At 37.6% G+C, this 18,851-nt stretch overlaps 2 protein-coding genes across 2 annotated transcripts; one reads left to right on the forward strand and one right to left on the reverse strand.

Annotated features, from left to right (window-relative positions):
* The first annotated feature begins 10,774 nt into the window (after nt 1-10,774).
* Nucleotides 10,775-11,380, forward strand: LOC122043712 (phytolongin Phyl1.2-like). The gene has a single exon (XM_042604307.1). The coding sequence runs from the start codon at nt 10,775-10,777 to the stop codon at nt 11,378-11,380; it is 606 nt and encodes a 201-aa protein (XP_042460241.1).
* Nucleotides 11,381-12,115: 735 nt separating this feature from the next.
* LOC122041234 (auxin response factor 7-like) lies at nt 12,116-17,560 on the reverse strand. Its single transcript, XM_042600858.1, has 15 exons — nt 17,270-17,560; nt 16,472-17,179; nt 15,830-15,945; nt 15,571-15,666; nt 15,400-15,456; nt 15,007-15,159; nt 14,845-14,929; nt 14,629-14,719; nt 14,357-14,521; nt 14,111-14,230; nt 13,965-14,040; nt 13,732-13,897; nt 13,071-13,585; nt 12,713-12,903; nt 12,116-12,631 (listed from the first exon to the last, which is right to left on the reverse strand). Exons 2-15 carry the CDS (start codon nt 16,506-16,508, stop codon nt 12,448-12,450), a joined length of 2,052 nt encoding a protein of 683 aa, XP_042456792.1. The 5' UTR covers nt 16,509-17,179; nt 17,270-17,560; the 3' UTR covers nt 12,116-12,447.
* Between the last annotated feature and the right edge of the window lie 1,291 nt (nt 17,561-18,851).

An 18,851-nucleotide genomic window follows, 5' to 3' on the forward strand; every position in this document is an offset into this window, starting at 1 on the left:
ATCTGAGATATTTAAAACATTAACTATTTGAGATGATTATAATTGATTTAAAATCGTCGGTTCAAAGTTACCACGGTTTCAAATTATATATATATATATATATATATATATATATCCCTTACCATTTTAAAAGAGTATTTCATACCTTAGAAGTATATTCATTACTACTTCTTTATGTTTCAGTATTAGAATTTGCTCATACATGATCCTCATTCGGATGGATTGTTTTCCTCAATTCTAAGGTCGAAAATATCAATGAGCTCGATATATTAAAGATAAATTTTTAGCTAGAGTTCAATTTGAATTATTCGACGCTTAATTCAGAATAATAATTTGAAATGACTTATAAATTTCCATCTAATTATTCGAACCTTAATTTCAATATATTTAAGATAAAATAGTATAATAATTAGAATTTCATTCGAATTCGGATCATAAACAACTCATAAACAATCGGACAAAATAATATAAATTTGAATTCAATTAAACAAATGTTAAAGATGTTTAAATTCGGCTGGAATTCAAAAGTTTTTAATATAAATCAAATATTTTTTAAGTCAATCAACTTGATTCGTTTGCACTTTTAATTAAGATATTGAGTTCTTATCTGATACCCGGGTTGAGTCTCAAAATTCGTTTTAACAAATTTTCATCTATAAACAAAAATTTGTCGAACTGATGGTTTGCGCTACCTGTTTGAATTGGCGGTTAACCATCAATTCGACAGTTACATGAGGGCTTGAACCAGCCCTCGCCGTGTCAGTTATGGTTCAGGTTCAATGAATTGGATCTAACCGTTCCGATGACTCTGGGCCTAGGCCTAGTTGTTGAGATCACTTTTTTGTGGTACAAGGGATGTGTCACTCATATTTACGGTCGAATCGTGGTCGCGATCCGGTCATAATTGGTTGTAATCCTTTCCTGGATTCACCGTCCACACCAGTTTATAATTTGGTTCAGAGCGGGCGGCCGGAGGCCGCCCAAAGACCTCCGATGGTTGATAAGTGATCAGATTATTGGGCGCGGAGCGAGGGTGTCCTCCGGGCCACTTCACTATAACCTGGTGGGGACGGTGAACTCAGAAAGGAATTACAACCAATTACGATCGGATCGTGACCATCACAAATATGAGTGACACATCCCTAAATAAAAAAAAATAGTCCAGAAGATCTATCTCGTACATTTTTTCTAGCTGTTTGGTCTCTATGTCAGACTAAATTGAAATGTTTTTTTTATTAATTTATTATAATAATACTTTAACAAAGTTATTTTGGGATAAAATCAGATGTATGTTTTATTATTATTATTTAAATTACAGACATTTTTGACAAGAAAACGGGATTAAATCAACTATCAAACCAATTCCATGAAATGGATAATTCTTAAAATTTCCATTAATATTAAAATATTTTTTTAATATCTTCATTTGTTGGTGTCAAAACATCTATCTTAATAAATGAATTATATGAAAGTTAATTAAAAATAAAATAAGGCCTATTTGAGGCCCGGTGAAAAAAAAAAGTTAGGCTTTCGGCGTTGTTTTAAAAAACAAAATCATCACATTTTTCATTCGAATTTGGTACTGACTTTTTTTTAATAAATTAAAATATTAATTTTAAAAAATATAAAATTTAGTTATTTTTATTTTTTAAAAAATATAAATTTATTAATTAAAATTTTATATTCGATAATAAATATTTTTTAATTGATGAAATTACTAAATTATTTAATTGTTTAGATGTAGTTGAATAAATGTATTTAGATTGGTTTTAAAATGAAGAAAGATATAAGTATATTTAATTTTTCCAATAAAAGACAAAGAGAATAATTCTTAAAAAATGAATAAAATTAATAAATCATGCTCCCATCCTAATTCATCATCAGCTGCCAAGTAAAAAAACAATAATAAATAAAAAGACACAAACTCAATAAAAAGAATAGATATTATTATTTATCAATAACTAAATAAAAAATTTTAGGCACAGAAAAAAAATAAATAAATCATTTTTTTATCACGAAAACTATTATAAATGATAGAATAAAAACAAAGAAGAAATTAAATAATTTATGATTATAAATATATATACATCAAAGTTATGTTGTGCAAAGGATATTCATATATTTTTACAATAATATGATATTATCCATTTTGAGCTTAGATCCTCATGACTTTACTCTTAAGTTCTCCCAAAAATATCTCATGCCAATTGAGATATCCTACATCCTTTTAACCCTATGATTTTTTCCAAATTTTTCTAATGCGGGACTTTAATTGAACCCCAATAATCTTTCCTTCAAATGAAGGATCACAATTACTTTCATTGTCTGGGCCTCCCCACGAGTATCCGGTCATCCTGACCTGCTCTAGGCCTCCCCACGAGCATCCGCATCCGGTCACCCTAACCTACTCTGGGCGTCCCCGCAAGCATCTGGTCACCCTGACCTGTTTCAGACCTCCCCACGAGTATTTGGTTACTCATGATCTACTTCAGGCCTCCCCGTGAGCATTAGATCACCCTGACCTACTCGCACCCTATAAGTATCTGGTCACTCTGACCTGCTCCAAATCCTACATAAGCATCCAGTCATCTTGACCTGTTCCGGACCTCCCCACGAGCATCCAGTCACTCATGACCAGCTCCGGGTCTACCCTCAAATTCGTTCAAGGGCACTCCACATTGCACCTAGTATGGACTATGGTTTTGATACCATTTATTGTGCAAAGGATGTCCATATATCTCCACAATAGAATGATATTGTCCAATTTGAGCCTAAACTCTCATGACTTTACTCTTGGGCTCTTTCAAAAGATCTCATTTGATAATACCCTATATTTTAAGCATCGCAACACCTCATATTGTTTTTTAAATGCATTCACATGAAATACTATTACATGCATGAAATAGTAATTTACTGTTTCACGATATCGTTTAATCGATTAAACTAACATTCAATCGATTAAGAAAAAATTTTAATCGATTAAAAACTTAATCGATTACCAATTGATCCCATTACGAGTTTAAGGTTATTTATCGATTGAAATTTTTAATCATTTTTTTCAAAATTTTCAGACTCGGTAATCGATTGCTTGACTAAAGCAATCGATTGAACCATCATAATTTTACCTAAAATTAGATTAAATAGTGTCGATTTTTCAACGTTCTTCATATTCTTCTCTGAAACACGAAAAATTCGAAAAACAAGTCTATCCTAGTTTTCTCTTATATGATTTTCTATGATTAAAAATTTGTATTAACTAGGAAAACTTGATCTAACATACAAACAATAAATCGATGAAAAATTTAAACTTTATTTCCAATGAAAACGATGAAACAGAAACTTGCTCATATGCTCTTGTATTTCCTATATATGAATTCTTATACGGTTCTTAAAATCCATGCGGCTTAGGTTTTACAAGAACCATCAATTGGTATCAGAGCTGTCTGATCTAACCGTGGAGGTGAATATTATGGTCGATATGATAGATCAAGTGAACAACATCCAGGACCTTTTGTGAATTACCTTGTTAAGTGTGGAATTGTGCATCAGTATATCATGCCTGGTACACCCAGTCAGAATGGTCATCAAGTGAACAACATCCTAAGCGTTGCAATCAAACCCTAAAAGACATGGTAAGAAGTATAATGACTTTCACTTCTCTACCAGAGTCCTTGTGGGGTGGAACACTCAAGACTGCAGTTTACTTACTCAATAGAGTACCTAGTAAGGCAGTAACTAAAACCTCATTTGAGATGTGGACAAGTAAGAAGCCTACATTATGCACTTACACGTCTGGGGGTGTCTAACTAAAGCTAGGCCTTACAAACCTAATGAAAAGAAACTGGATTAAAAAATGATTAGCTATAATTTTGTAGGATACTCTGAGAAGTCAAGAGGGTATCAATTTTATAATCTCTATAATAGATCCTTCTTCGAAATGGTAAATATCAAGTTCATTGAGAATAGGAGTAATAAAATCAAAGAAGTATCTTTTGAGGAAAGCATTAGCGATCCTTCTGTGGTTACTACTAGTGCAATCAGTAGTGGTATGGTTATCATACCGCGCATTATGGGTGATAGGGGTTATGATAGGTCGGTCTGACGAGTGAAAGAGGGGTCTAGGTCAAGAAAGATAGGAAAGGTATGAAGCTAGTCGAGTGAAGGTCGGGTGAGCACACACGTGCTCATATATGCTCGGTCGGGCAAAGCCCGCCCGAGCGTAAAGGCACTTAGCTATATGTATGACTTCCAGTATATTACCGGCCGACCGAAGGCCAAGCGAGTACCCACGTGCTCATATATGTTCGACCGAACAAAGTCCGCCCGAGCATAAAGGCATTTAACCTTATATATGATTTTCAGCATGTTACCGATCGACCGAAGGCCGAGCGAGCACTCATGTGCTCATACATGCTCGGTCGGGCAAAGCTCGCCCGAGCGTAAAGGCACTTAGCCTTGTGTATAACTTATAGTATATTATCGGCCGACCGAAGGCCGAGCGAGCACTCACATGCTCATATATGCTCGGACGGGCAAAGTCCGCCCGAGGAAAAAGGCATTTAGCTGAATATATGATTTTCAGCATGTTACCGGCCGACCGAGGGTCGAGCGAGCACTCATGTGCTCATACACGTTCAGTCAGGCAAGGTCTGCCCGAGCGTAAAAGCACTTAGCCTTATGTATGACTTCTAGTATATTACCGGCCGACCGAAAGTCGAGCAAGCACCCACGTGCTCATATATGCTCAGCCAAGCAAAGTCCGCCCGAGTATAAAGCCATTTAGCCTTATATATGATTTTCAGCATATTACCGGTCGATCGAGGGTCGAGCGAGCACTCATGTGCTCATACACGTTCGGCTGAGCAAGGTCCGCCCGAGTGTAAAGGCACTTAGCCTTATATATGATTTTCAGCATGTTATTGGCCGACCGAAGGCTGAGCGAGCACTCATATGCTCATACACGCTCGACCGGGCAAAGTCCGCCCAAGCATAAAAATACTTGTTTTATATATGACTCTTAACAAGCAGGTAGCAATGAGCTCATATATGCGGTCGACCTTAACCACCGACTGAGACATGACCAACAAGAGATATTCTTAACAAGTATGGTCAGCTTGAATGACCGGCCGAGACACACCTAACAAATGGTATTCTTATTATAAATGCGACTGGTTTAAAGGACCAGCTGAAAATATAACTACCTAGCAAATTTGGCGGGAAATATCTTCTAGAATCTTCTTTAGTTATAATGACGTGTCCCCCATCACAAATATAAGTCACAAACGACAAAAGAGGTACATCTGGGATATAAAAAAAATTTCTTAAAGGATTATTGCACAAAGTATAGAAGATGACTTCATCTCCTAACAAATCCTAACAAACTAGGGACTATTTCACGACTACGGAGGTCATGTGAAGTAGTATAAAAAGGGGGATCTTCTCCATTGGCAAGATACGCAACTTCTAGCATCTAAACTCTGTTTCACTTCAGTTACAGTTCTTCTTCTTTTCTTCCACCTTTGAGAGAGAAATTGACTTGAGCGTCGGAGGCCTAGCCAGGGATCCCCACCTCAATCTTAGGTTACTAGCACTTTGTTCGTTTGTCTCGCTGTGCGTAAGATCGTGGAGGGCTTCTTCTAGATCTCCAGGAGGTTATCTTCATCAGGGATATATCGTCGTTCACCAAAGACAGCGCACATCTTTGCAGATTTCGGACAGGATCAATGGGTATCACACATCTAGTAAGAGTAGTGAATCAAGATATTCCCATGACATCTCCAATGCAATTGGAGGAACTTGCCACTAAAATTGAAGTATTGCCTCATATTGATGAGCAAATACCTCAACCACCTCAAACACAAGTACCTTTAAGGCAATCCACAAAGGAACGGAGTACCATGAATTCTCGTGATTATATTTATCTCCAAGAGCATGATTTTGATATAGGGTTGAAGAGTGATCCTACATCTTTCCAAGAAGTCAAACGATGATCTAACCCTGAAAGGTGGATTAACGTTATGAATGAAGAGTCGAAGTCTATGGCGGACAATGACATTTGAGAACTTGTCGAATTTCCTAAAGGAAAGAAGTCCGTTGACTGTAAATGGATATTTAAAATCAAGCGGGATTCAAGGGGTAATGTCGAAAAGCATAAGGCTCGTCTTGTTGCCAAGGGATCCACTCAAAAAGAAGACATTGATTACAAGCAGACTTTTTCACCTGTGTCGACGAATGACTCCCTTAAGGTAATCATGGCATTTATAGCTCATTATAATTTGGAGCTACATTAAATGGACGTAAAGACTACATTCCTCAATGGAGACATAGAGGAGTCTATATATGGTGCAACCAAAGAACTTTGAGTCTAAAGACTCAAAACACATAGTATGTAGATTAAAAAAGTTCATTTATGGTTTAAAACAGGCATTCCATCAGTGGTACCTGAAATTTGATCAAGTGGTTATCTTATTTGGATTTAAAGAGAACTCTGTTGATCAATGCATATATGTCAAGTTCAATGGAAGCAAGTTTGTTATACTTGTTTTGTATGTGGATGATATATTGCTTGCGAGCAATAATAAGAGTATGTTGCATCAAACCAAGTCATTTCTATCTGGTAATTTTTAGATGAAAGATCTTGGTGAAGTATCATTTATTTTAGGCATACAGATCTATCTTTGATAGTTCAAGAGGCATTCTTCGACTTTCACAACAGACATATATTGAAAAGGTACTTATAAGGTATGGTATGCAAAATTGTACACCTAGTGACACACTTGTGTCAAGAGGTGACAAGTTCAGCTTGCAGCAGTGTCCACAGCTTGAACTTGAAATAAAGGAGATGAAGCAATTCCCATATGCGTCAGCAGTTGGAAGTCTCATGTATGTACAAGTTTGTACTCGACCAGATATAACATTTATAGTAGGAATGTTAGGCAGATATGTTAGTAACCCAGGGCCGTCACACTGAAAAGCAATAAAGAGAATGATGTAGTATTTGCAAAGAACTAAAGAATATATGCTCACGTATCAGAGATCAGATCACTTAGAGGTGATTGGATATTCAGACTCTGATTTTGCTGGATGCTTGGATAGCAGGAGGTCCACTTCGGGCTATATCTTCATGCTTGTTGGAGGGGCTATATCTTGGAAGAGTGTCAAGCAGATGTTAATAGCCTCTTCTACTATAGAGGCAGAGTTGATAACATACTATAAAGCATCCAATCACAAGATTTGACTGTGGAACTTCATCACAGCATTGCAGATCGTTGATGAAATTGACAGACCATTGAGGATTTACTATGGTAATAAAGCCACAGAACTTTATGTCAAGAACAACTGCAGTTCGTCGAAGTCTAAACACATCGACATCAAATTTCTAACGGTTAAAGAAAGAGTTCAAAGTTGTCAAATTATGGTAAAGCATATCAACACAAATTCCATGCTGGTCAATCCACTCACCAAAGGCTTAGTGCTTAAGGTGTTTCATGCGCATGTTGTGGATATAGGAGTCCTTCTTATGAAAGAAAAACTCATCTAGTAAGAGTCTGTATTTATTGCTCTATGTTGATTAATAAAGACAAACATTTGTTTTGATTATTGTGCGTACTTAAAGTTCAAAATATTAATGGAAATTTATATGTTTGTTTGACACTCTCACTATAATATCATTATTTATTGTTTCTATTTAGTATTTGGTGTTTGTAAATAAGATATAGATTTTCATTGGAATCATACAGTTTGGATCATAATTTGTTATTGCAGTTTAGTATAAAGTATTTTACAAATATGATCTGACCTCTTTTGAGATCATCTTAGGATTAGTTGAAAATTGACATATACTGATCATATTTCATGTAATTTTCATTCTACACATCTACATCTTGATCTATGTTATTAATGACATTGGTATTGTGATTACTGTTGGGGCTTGTTACGATCATATACAGCAACTATGACATCTTTAGTCCTACACTAATGAAGTTAATGGACCAGATTGTTTGCAGAGGTATCTTGTACCTATAAAGTTTGATATCAACTAAAGTTTTACTTGTATTCCACATACAACTCACATATAGACCAAATGGGAGATTGTTGGATATAATTATCCCTATTATGTGGACTTATTTGTAAATTGCATATGTACGATCTAAAGCATTTAAAGTGATCTAACTTAAGCTTATTGAGTTTGGTTGTTGGATGTATATCTTGTATGTGTAGAACATTTAGTCTCGCATCTATTATCATCTATATGTTGATAATAGATGTTCAGTATATATATTGACTTACAGTCCTACATCTATTATTATCTATGAGTTGATAATAGATGTCCACTATATATAGGGTTGGTCCACAAGGGCTTAGGACACTATCTTGACATAATTTCTTGTTCCCCATTGACAAAAAACTTTACGGCGCCATCATCCCTTAAGCTCCTTGGAAGACCTTCCTTTCCGTTGCATCTTCTTCCACAGAAATCAAGCCAACGATGCTAAAGACTAGGATATGACTCTTCAATCAAGCTCCTTGTCTATTATGTTTATATATTTATTTTTCTTATGCCATGTTTAATTGATGAAATGAAGATCCATGCTCATATGTTCTTATATTTCTTATATGTGAATTCTTATACAATTCTTAGAATCCATACGACTTAGATTTTTCAAGAACCATCAAGTTAAACGTAATGTTTATCAAGGAAGTGAAATGATAGAAGTATCTAACTCGCTATTGCTCAAAATAATAAAATTCACTATTTTGATTAGACACAATACAGATGAATACATTGATATTTGAACTTAATTAAGCAAAGATCATAGTATCACTATCCGAATCAACATGACGCATTTGGTACAATTTCTTTTTTTTTTCAATCTCAACGAGCGAAAAAAGCACAGAGATGAGCAGTTGAAAAAAGAGAAAAGAGGAAACTTAAAAAAACTAGTATTTTTATTTTACTCATATGGAAATGTATCGCTAGAATTGAAAGATATTAAAGAGGAATAGATTAATCTATAAATTAACATATATAATTTTTAAAAATAAATATTAAAAAGTAAGCCCCTTTATTTCTCTATCCTTTAGAATCATAACTAGAGTTACAAAATTAGAAACTTTATCAAAAATAATGGTAAATAAGATCATATAATTTTTTTATTATATATATATATATATATATATAAAATAATAGACCCCTAATAAAAATTGAAGCCCAGTATGGACTTTTATGCCGAACCGACCATTAATAAATATTTTAGTGAGATGTGAGAGTAGATAATTTATTTTAGCAACTATTTGAATAACAATATGGATAATAAACATAAATTTCTGCATCCATCATTTAGCTTATACATTACCAACTATTTGAATAATATACTTATATGTCTTTTATGGCTACGACTGTCCGTTTCTAAATAGGATAGATAGATTGATGAGATTTGATAATATGTGGGAACTATTAAATTCTACCAATAATGAAGGCTTAGGATTAGTCCTTATATTTAAGGTCTAGAGGATCCGTCCTAATAGAAAATTGATGACAAAAGTTACTAAATCCCATATAACTTCATGAGCTTTTATTTATTAAATCTCATTAGCATTACTAATTAATTTTTGCTACAATGAATTAATTAGTAATTTCATGTTATCAACGATAACCCGTTCATCCCAAATACTCTAACCGTAGTCTTAGATGAAGTAGATCATGCTAATCGGAACAGTCTTTTTAAATAGGAGAAATTTTATTCTCAAAAGGTTATTCCTCAGCCGATTGGATTTCTACTTGTATATGATAATCCAAACTCCATAATATACCACGAAAGTACCAACTAGAAATTTCAGATTGCTAATCACCATTGCTCCTAGGGGTGGGCATCGGCCGATTTGGTCCGGTTTTATCCTATTACGATTTTATTTTTTCGGTTTCGATTTTAAAAATTTTTTGATCTAAAACCAAACCATTTTATTACGATTCGGTTCGATTTTTATTTTAATACGGTCCAATTTATACGGTCGGTTATATACGATTTATACAATGAATTAAATTGATTTTGTGCCACTACAAATATTAGTTTAGAGACAAAGAAAAAGTATCAATTTATTAAAATAATTATGAATTTAAAGTAATACTAAAATTTTGTTATCCGGTAACAATAAGTAAATATAAATATATAATTTGATTATGCTATTTTATTATAAATGATTAGAAACTAATCCACTTGTATGATCCAATATCCATAAAAATAATGTTTTAAGTATAATACGGTCGGTTCGATTTTTTCGATTTTTTGGGAGTCAAAATCGGAAACCGAACTGAATAACCGAATTTTAAAAAACTTGAACCGAAATCGATCGAAACACCGAGAAACACCGAAAAAATCGAACAAAAAAAACCGAAATTTTTCGGTTCGGTCGGTTTTTCCGGTTTGAGCCGAATTATGCCCACCCCTAATTACTCCGACGCCGAGTTTTCTTTGCATTCGAAACGAGGTAAAATGGAAAATGTGGTTAATTCAAGAAAAAACAACTTAAACGAAAAGTAAAATAAATAAATAAAAATCTAATTAATTAATTAATTAATTATATTGGAAAATAAGATTAATAATCGCAGCCTAATTACAAACCGTTCCGTTGCTCGGTCAATCCTCCAGCCTGTTCCTCGCAGGCTTCTCCGATCCTCAAGCGCCGCCTTTTATTCTCCTTTTCCTCCCTTTCCCCCGATCTCTTCTCCCCCGTCCCTCTCGAATCCCTAATCCACCAGATTCCATCGACGGCGATGGATTCCCATCCCAAATCCCCTCCTCCTCCGCCGGGCAACATCGTCTTCTTCAGCGTCTCCAAGGACCAGGATCTCGTCCATTCCTACAATGGCGGCGGCCACGACCTCCAGGCGCTCGCCCAGGATTGGCTCCGCAATGCCAAGCGCCACCACGTGTGGCATTCCCACACCGAGGCCGACAAGACGTTCGGCTTCCTGATGCGCGACGGCTACACCTTCTTCGCCATCGACGACGACGCCGGCGCCGGCAACGCCGAGATGCTCGCCTTCCTCGAGCGCCTACGCGAGGCCTACGAGAACGCTCACAGGAAGGGCAAGATCGACGGAGAGGTGCTCAACTGGGTCCTCCGGGTCGGATCCGGCGGAAACCCCAGGAACGGGTCCAAGAACGATGGAACCCTCAAGATCGAGGCGTTCCCGGGGTCTCCGGGCGGCGTGATCTCAATGAGCCGGAGCTTGAGCTCCAGGCTCACGGGGCAGCAGCGCGCGACTAAGTTGTGGTGGCGCCGAGTGAAGATCGTGGCCGCCGTCGACGTGCTGCTCTGCCTCACGATGCTCGCGATCTGGTTAGTGGTCTGCGGAGGTTTTCAATGCCTTTCTTGATTGTTTCCGTCGGCATTCTTCTGTTTCGAATTGGCACAAAGGTGCAAATTTTTTTTTAACGAGTTTCACGGATCGACATCTTGTCCATGTTTCTCTTGAATCTATTCCTCCCCAAAGCGCCTTTCTTCTTCCTCTTCTTGTAGATATAGATTCAAACAGGGACAAGACGTTCAATCAAAACCAGCTGCTTGAATTTGATCTGCTGTAAATATCTTCCTGAACGTCTAATAATGTTAAATCAGATTCAATTTCATGTTCATAATCTTTTTCATGAACTATCAAATCTCAATTTCTTGTTAATTTCGCAGGGTTAATTTTGAAATTTCTGAATAATTCATACATGTGGCATTTTCTCATCAGAAAGATCCAAACTTTCATGAAGAAATAGTCATCCAATTAGCTAAATTAACAATTGTTGCTAGATCCAAACGGTTTTTCATTAATTTTTAACACCCCTTAGTACGAAGCAAGAGACTCCAACTAAGTGGAGTTGGTCAAAGGAAGAGACTCTATATGGATCCAACTATGCTAGTAGATTCAATGTCTTCCTATAGTAACGTGCATATTAATATCTTTCCATTCTCGTATATTTATCTATGTGATTGTCATCTTTGATTCGTTTTATAAAACCTCCTCATGGATCTTTCATATAACGGTAAAATTATTACCGTATGATCAAGAGATCATGGGTTTCGTGCATCTGTGTCCTTTTTATAAAATTTTCCCAAAATCACATTAGAAAAGTGAATTCCATTGATCAAGGTTTGGAACAAAGCAATAGATTGAGCTCATCACTCTATTCCTAATTCACTTAATCCAGCATGGCTCAGGCGGTTAGCCATTTTGCCTCCGCATCTCTAACAGAAAGAAGAAAGCAACAACATCACTAGAAACCATCACCAAAAGAGCCAACATTCGTCCAGAGACGATATGGCAACCGGTCAGTCCACCGGCAAGCATTGCAAGAAAACAGACCAAGTTGGTCCATCACTAACGGCCAAACTTCCTAACAAAAACAGTTGGGAGAGTAAACTTCCTACTGAGCGAGTGAGAATAACTCAGCAATTCTAGGCAGCACCTTCAATGTCCTCATCCTCAACGTTGTTCTGATCCGCATCAGCATCGAGTAAGGATTTCTTGGAACCAAGTTTGACGACTCCAGCGATCACTGGAAACTTCTTCTTGGGGGAGAGTCTCTTGGCCTCTTCACTTGTGTAGATGTATATCTTCCTCACCATGCTACAGAACTCCCTGCAATTGGAATTTTTTCTAAGGAACAAATTTTGAATATAACTAGTAGAGTCATATGAAGATAATTTTGTGGAGCCTTACACCCAGGGGTCGTCGCCGACCATCATCATGTCATCCTCATCGTCCGTGTAGACGACCTCCCACTTTCTGAGTGCACTAGTAAGCTCCCCTTCGATATTAAACATAGCCTCCAATTTCTGCAAAAGCTTGTCGTATCCAGATAATCTGGTCAAGTCGACTGCCCTACCAACTGCCATTCCTTGCATGTGAACCTGCACAAAGAATCAGGGTTTCAGCTATAGTTTCAAGTTCGCAGTTTCTCCAAAATTCTCCGGGAAAAAAAAGGTTTGCATATTTGGACCCAAAAGTAATACACGAAAACCTTAATTGTTCTTGTTTAAAAGAAGACATTGAATTCGGAGGAACGAAATTCCATAACCTTGGTGCAGCTCCTGGGTTGCCGGGTTTGCATCTCCCTCAAACAAGACATATCTGGCTCACTGGTGATTGCAGGCGTATCAGATCTGTCAGCAGACTGTTGCGATTGTCGCTCTGAATCTACTACCTCCAAATATGTCATTGGCTGATCTGTCCTGATCAGTCCAACCCGTGTAATCGTTGGAACCGGTGATGTTTCTTCTATTCCACAACCTTCATTTAGCTGTATACCAAATATCCTGCAGCCTTTGCTAGTTTCATGCCTTCTATCACACGACTCCTTGTTGCCGCTTGCAGATAGGGCATCACTTTGAGTTTCCGGTCTGACTGACCAGCACATGCGGCTGTTGGTAACAGTTGACGGAGAATTTTTTGTTTCAAGAAGTCCAACAGAATTGGGATTAGATGGGGATGCAAACAGAGAAATCGGTTGAGATGGTGAATGAAGCTCCAAAACACTTTGTGATGCTGAGAAAGAGAACATTTGGGCAGTCTGGGATGGTGATTTCCATCCACCTATATAAGAGTACCAGTAAGTAACACATTTGATTATATTTGTGGCGAATCGAACAAGAAGCTCAAGTGGGTTCGAAGAGCCGGATACTTGGATTATCAAAAAAAAACACTAGTAAAGACAAATGAAACTGGTTGAGAAGCCATACCGGGCCCAGAAGATAAGACCGATGAAATAAGTGAAACTGGTGGTCGTGCCCTTTTGACTCTCTGGACTGGTTGGGAGATTGGAGGAATAGCTGCAACGAGCGGCTCCAATTCCCAAGGAGAAACTCTGCCCGGTAGGGTGATCGACAATTGCTCATCCCATTGGACCTAATCAGAAAAATACTAACTCGTTATTAAGTACACGCTTTTACTACTCAAAGCAGGGAGCAATTACCTTTAATGATCTCCACTCTGAATCTCCCCATTGAGAAGATGTCTTCTCGTTTACACCAACAATAGTACCGCTTAATCTGCCCCATGAAGCAGTGATCAGTTTACTCAATAGTAAATGACTGAATTGGCTACAAATTACCGAATTACCTTCTTTCAGGAGCTTCATCGCCCTCAAATCTCATTTTGAACCTCATCCCAACAGACAACTTTTGGTTTTTGGCCTCAACATACTTGTTTAGGCATATGATAAATTCAGCTTGGCTCGCTCTATAGTTAAAAATGGATACTTGAGTTGAAGAATACGAAAAATAGAAGACAAAGAATGTCACAGTGTCGAGATCAAGCTCGCAGACCTTTTGGAACCAGAAAAGTAACGACTTGTATGTAACTTACCGTGGCCTGTAGAAGACAGAAAAAAGGGTGCCTGTAGTGATAGCGTGGGATGCGGTAGCAAGAACTCCAAGATGCATGCTATGACTGGATATGACAGACGTTGGCATGTTAGTTAGCTGTCGTTTGAGCCTTCTTACACCAACACGCAGTTCATCGCTTTCCCCTCTGCCATGTGTAAAGATGGTATAATCATTTGTGAAATTGAAACATGAAAGTGCTATAATGTAGCATTCAAAAATTAAAGCAACCAACTAAACAACCAAGTTTCTGACCTTAGAAATATAAATGCATCACCGGCTGCCAATCGCTTTGAGCTGACAAATACACTCCAACCACTTGTAAGTAGGTGCCGCCTAGGTTGACCTGAAAGAGAAGAGAATTTTAATTAAGAAAATTTATTTTAATAAGCAAGATTTGAAGTTAGCATTGACTACTCAACAGAAAACGAAAGGTTATGAGATAAGCAATTGAAAGAAAATAATGTAAACCTCTAAAGATGTGACGAAATCTCCAGTCATTTCCATGAAGATCTTTTGCAAGGAGTTCTTGAGAAGGAGGATCTTGAGACATGTCCTAAGAAAATACCAAAATGATTTAACAACAAACTTAATTATCAGAAAGAACTTTCCACTGTGTTAATAGAAATCCACCAGTGGAGGAAGACATTCTTCTGCATGCCTTCTGAGAACCGAGAAACCTCCATGGGTACTGGTGTCGGAGGCCGTTAACGTCTTACAAAATGAGTGAACCTTCGGCCTTTCGGGCTCAGGTAAAGGAGGGTCTGGACTAGTGACCTCACCAGGCTGAATAATAGATGCAAGAAACCAAGAGTTGGAATATTAACAAAAAACAGAAAATATAATGCCATTGGTAACAAAGATGAATCAATCTGTAAGATGAAAATTTCAGGACAATCTTGTCACTCAAGAGATATCAAAATATGGGAAGCAAAAACACCAATCATATCTAGAACTACAGAATTGTTATATTCATTGCAAGGTATGATTCATTACAAAATGTAAACTCAGTCAAGAAAGACTCACATTTGATTCAGGTAAAAGGGTAATCTGCGCAAAAACTTCATCTGTATCTTCTTCTGCCTATATCGTGAAATTATCCAAATGAAAATAGAATTACTCACTTTGGCTAAGAGCATCTAAATGATGTAGGGTGGGTAAAAGAAGATCCTAAATGAAAAAAAAAAAAAAACTTACTCGAAGAACAACATTGACCACCTTACACAGGATCTTTGAGGGTAGATTGAATGCAGGCACATGATGGTCTAGCCCTTGGTTTGTCGAGGCTTCCAACTATAACAAAATAAAAATAAATAAATAAATAAAAAATATGAGTCTCATGTTGTGATCCAGGGATCCAACAACCTTTTTCATCGAAAGGGTTGTCTCACTAGCAGCAAGCAATGTGAAATTCTGAAGCAAGTACACAAATTAAAATTTAAAACACTGCAAGAACCTGTTCCATGTGACCTTGAGGAAAGTAATAAACACGTTCTCCTTCACGAGGTAAGGTAACCAAAGGCCCAGCACATGCATGCCATAATTCCTTATACAAAGCATCACCAGAAGTCCCTGAAGAACCAAAAAAAAAAAAATGGGGCACCTTCATTAAAGGCTTGAGATTTCAAGAAGCAACTATACAAATTTGCTTGGAAAAGTCTTAGAGAGAACAAATTATATTGAGACACTAAGTTCTAGCAAGAGGGCATGTGCTCAATGTGAATGTCTTCAGAGAACTTAGAAACAAAATCAGAAAGAAAATGAAGTATAGTAGAACTAAGAAACAAAATCAGAAGTTATGAAAAAGTGGCTGGCAACAAGCAAGGAAGTTGAAAAGACATTCAAATAGAAGGAAAATTAGAAATCATACGCAGAAACTTAATGTAGTTATACCAAAAATTAATCTGCAGCAGGAGTTTCTTCCCCAAACACCAAAGCAAGAGGAAAAAAGAAAGAAAATGAAAAGGCACAAGCTAGCGGAAGTTTGAATTATTAGAATTAAAGAGAAATGTTCCAGATTTTAGATTTCGTTCTTAGAAATTATCATCACACAATCATAATGCTTACTCAAAGATTGGATCAGGTAATAAAAACTAACCGAAACCGGGTGAGCTATTTGCAAGCGCCACTGCCATGAGAACACGAAGGAACCTCCCTCCAATAGAATTATCAGAGAAGAATCAGAACTTTAGATTGATGAAAATAAAATAACCGACTGATTTTGGATTCACTACCCCATCACCATAAAACTTGATCACAAAGGAAAGGAATTTAAGGTAGAGGAGAAACGAAGTTGGCGTGTGTCTGTTATTCCTTCAAACCTTCATTCTTAAAGACGACATAAATCCTCATAAAAGCACACTGACCAGGGCATTAATTCCAGCTCCGATCTCGCCTCCCCTATAAACCCCAAAAAAATCAGCCTAAACCTCGATTACTTCGGCGGAGATGCAACACCTACTTCGATCTGAAGCCAATCAGGGGCAACGGCCTTGGTAATTTTACTGCAGTAAAAGGGGGAACGCTAGAAACGCTCCTCCATAAAACTGTTCCTCTTCTACGTCCTCAGAAATGGAAAGGACCAATCTTTAACGCCATAGCCGATGGAATTTAAAGTGCCTCCTCTTCCGGATATACCGAACGCTATGCAGCCGAAATGAAATTGCTTTGGTGCAAATTCTTGATGATTATTGCAGATCTGAAGCGTCAAAGACGAACAAGTCCGGAATTCTTCAGACTTAAAAGCCTGCTTAGCTTATTTTTGCTCTGAGCACCAAACACCAACCTCCCAGTTTCTCCAAGCGCCCTTCAAACATGGAAAGAACAAATCGATTGAAGAAGAAAGAAATTCAATTGGAAAAATTAAAGAACTGAATGAAAAAATTCTCTTTTGAACCTGCTTAGTTCTCCAAATCAACAACAGAACTATCGTCAGACCCTGAAACGAGACGCCTCAATTTCCAGCAAAATCGATCACTTCCGCTCGCTTTTTTCCTCGCAGAACCTCGAGAACTCCGATCGGAGAGCCGGAAAACACGAGGCCAAGATCGATTAAGAAGAAGAAGCAGGAGGAGAGTGATGGGAAGGGATGGATTTATGGAAGCAAGAGAATTCGTTTAATTGCTTCCTCATGTGTTCTTGTGCTGCCCCTGCGAGACCCTGCACGAATCCTTCGGCAACGCTGTCTCCTTGCCCAACAATAATTCGGCACGGCGCATCAAGGGCCTCATGGAATCCACCTCATCGCCCGCCACGGATCCCTCATGTCCGACATCAACCGTCCATATGTAACCGTTCCAATTCAAATCGTCGACGTGCCGAACATCCGAAAGAATTGCAAGAACAACTCACTGATGGAACTCGGCATCTACTCCCCGTTTCTGTCTCCCTTCCAATGTTTAGCCGGCACAAATTGTCTATCCGGATCACGAATCGAGAGCGGATTCAATCATTGTCCAAATTGAACGCACAAGCTCCATTTGTGATATTACGATGTCCCGCAGGGACATCACACTGAGAAGGCGGATCCGGGTTCGCGGGCGGGGGCGCGTTCCCGGGCGGAGGAATTGGTTGGAATTACGGAAACGCCCCGGACACGATAACGTGTGATCCGTAGGCCGCAGAGTCATGCACACGGTAACGTGTGGAAGAGTGCTTTATTCGCAGCATTTATCACGTGAAAATAAAACAGTTTAATAAAATGTTATTATTATTTATTAACGTACGATTGTTGCCGTGGTATGTGGTTACCACGTCAGTCAAAGTGTCTAACGCAGTATGCCGTTCAAGTCAGGGCGACGCCATTTTTTGTATTTAAAAAAAAACAAATTAATTAGCATCTGTGTGCCTAGAATGATATATGGTCTGTTTTATCATGATTTCTGAAAGTATTTGGAGTAAAAGATTCATTGAGCCAAAGAGATGCATTGAACAACACGAACAGCAAATGCCAAATCGAACATTTTCTTTCACCAACACTTCATTTTGCTGATGCCAAACAAGAACATGATTGTTTTGGAGTCGAACTTCATTAAAATGACCGAATCAAGACCAAATAAAATACGGAGCTCAATGTCGAGACTCAGCTACCAAATACGAAGCTCAACGTCGAGACTTAGCTACTGTAAATTAAAGAAAGATTTTTAGTAAATTTGAAAAAAAAAATGAACTGTCTGAATATATTTTTTTTTAATTTATTTTAATAGTCGATAAATTTATATATAAGTTTTTTCTATTTGGACATGCAAAAGAGAGATGTCCTGGCTCATTATAAGCAAAATAAATTATAGTATTGACATATATTTTCTTTCGTTTAAACCTCTCAACATGTTTATCTTTGTTTTAATAAGGCGCCCCCAAGGCGGTGGTTGCATGACATCTCTGGCGTAATGGCTAGAGGTCGATTCTCAAGAACTATGACCTGAGGTTTATCCCGCCATGTGTCTAAACTTGTTGTTGGTTAGTCCTAGGAAGATTAT

This window comes from Zingiber officinale, chromosome 2A (assembly GCF_018446385.1).
Source record: "Zingiber officinale cultivar Zhangliang chromosome 2A, Zo_v1.1, whole genome shotgun sequence".
NCBI classification, from domain to species: Eukaryota; Viridiplantae; Streptophyta; class Magnoliopsida; order Zingiberales; family Zingiberaceae; genus Zingiber; species Zingiber officinale.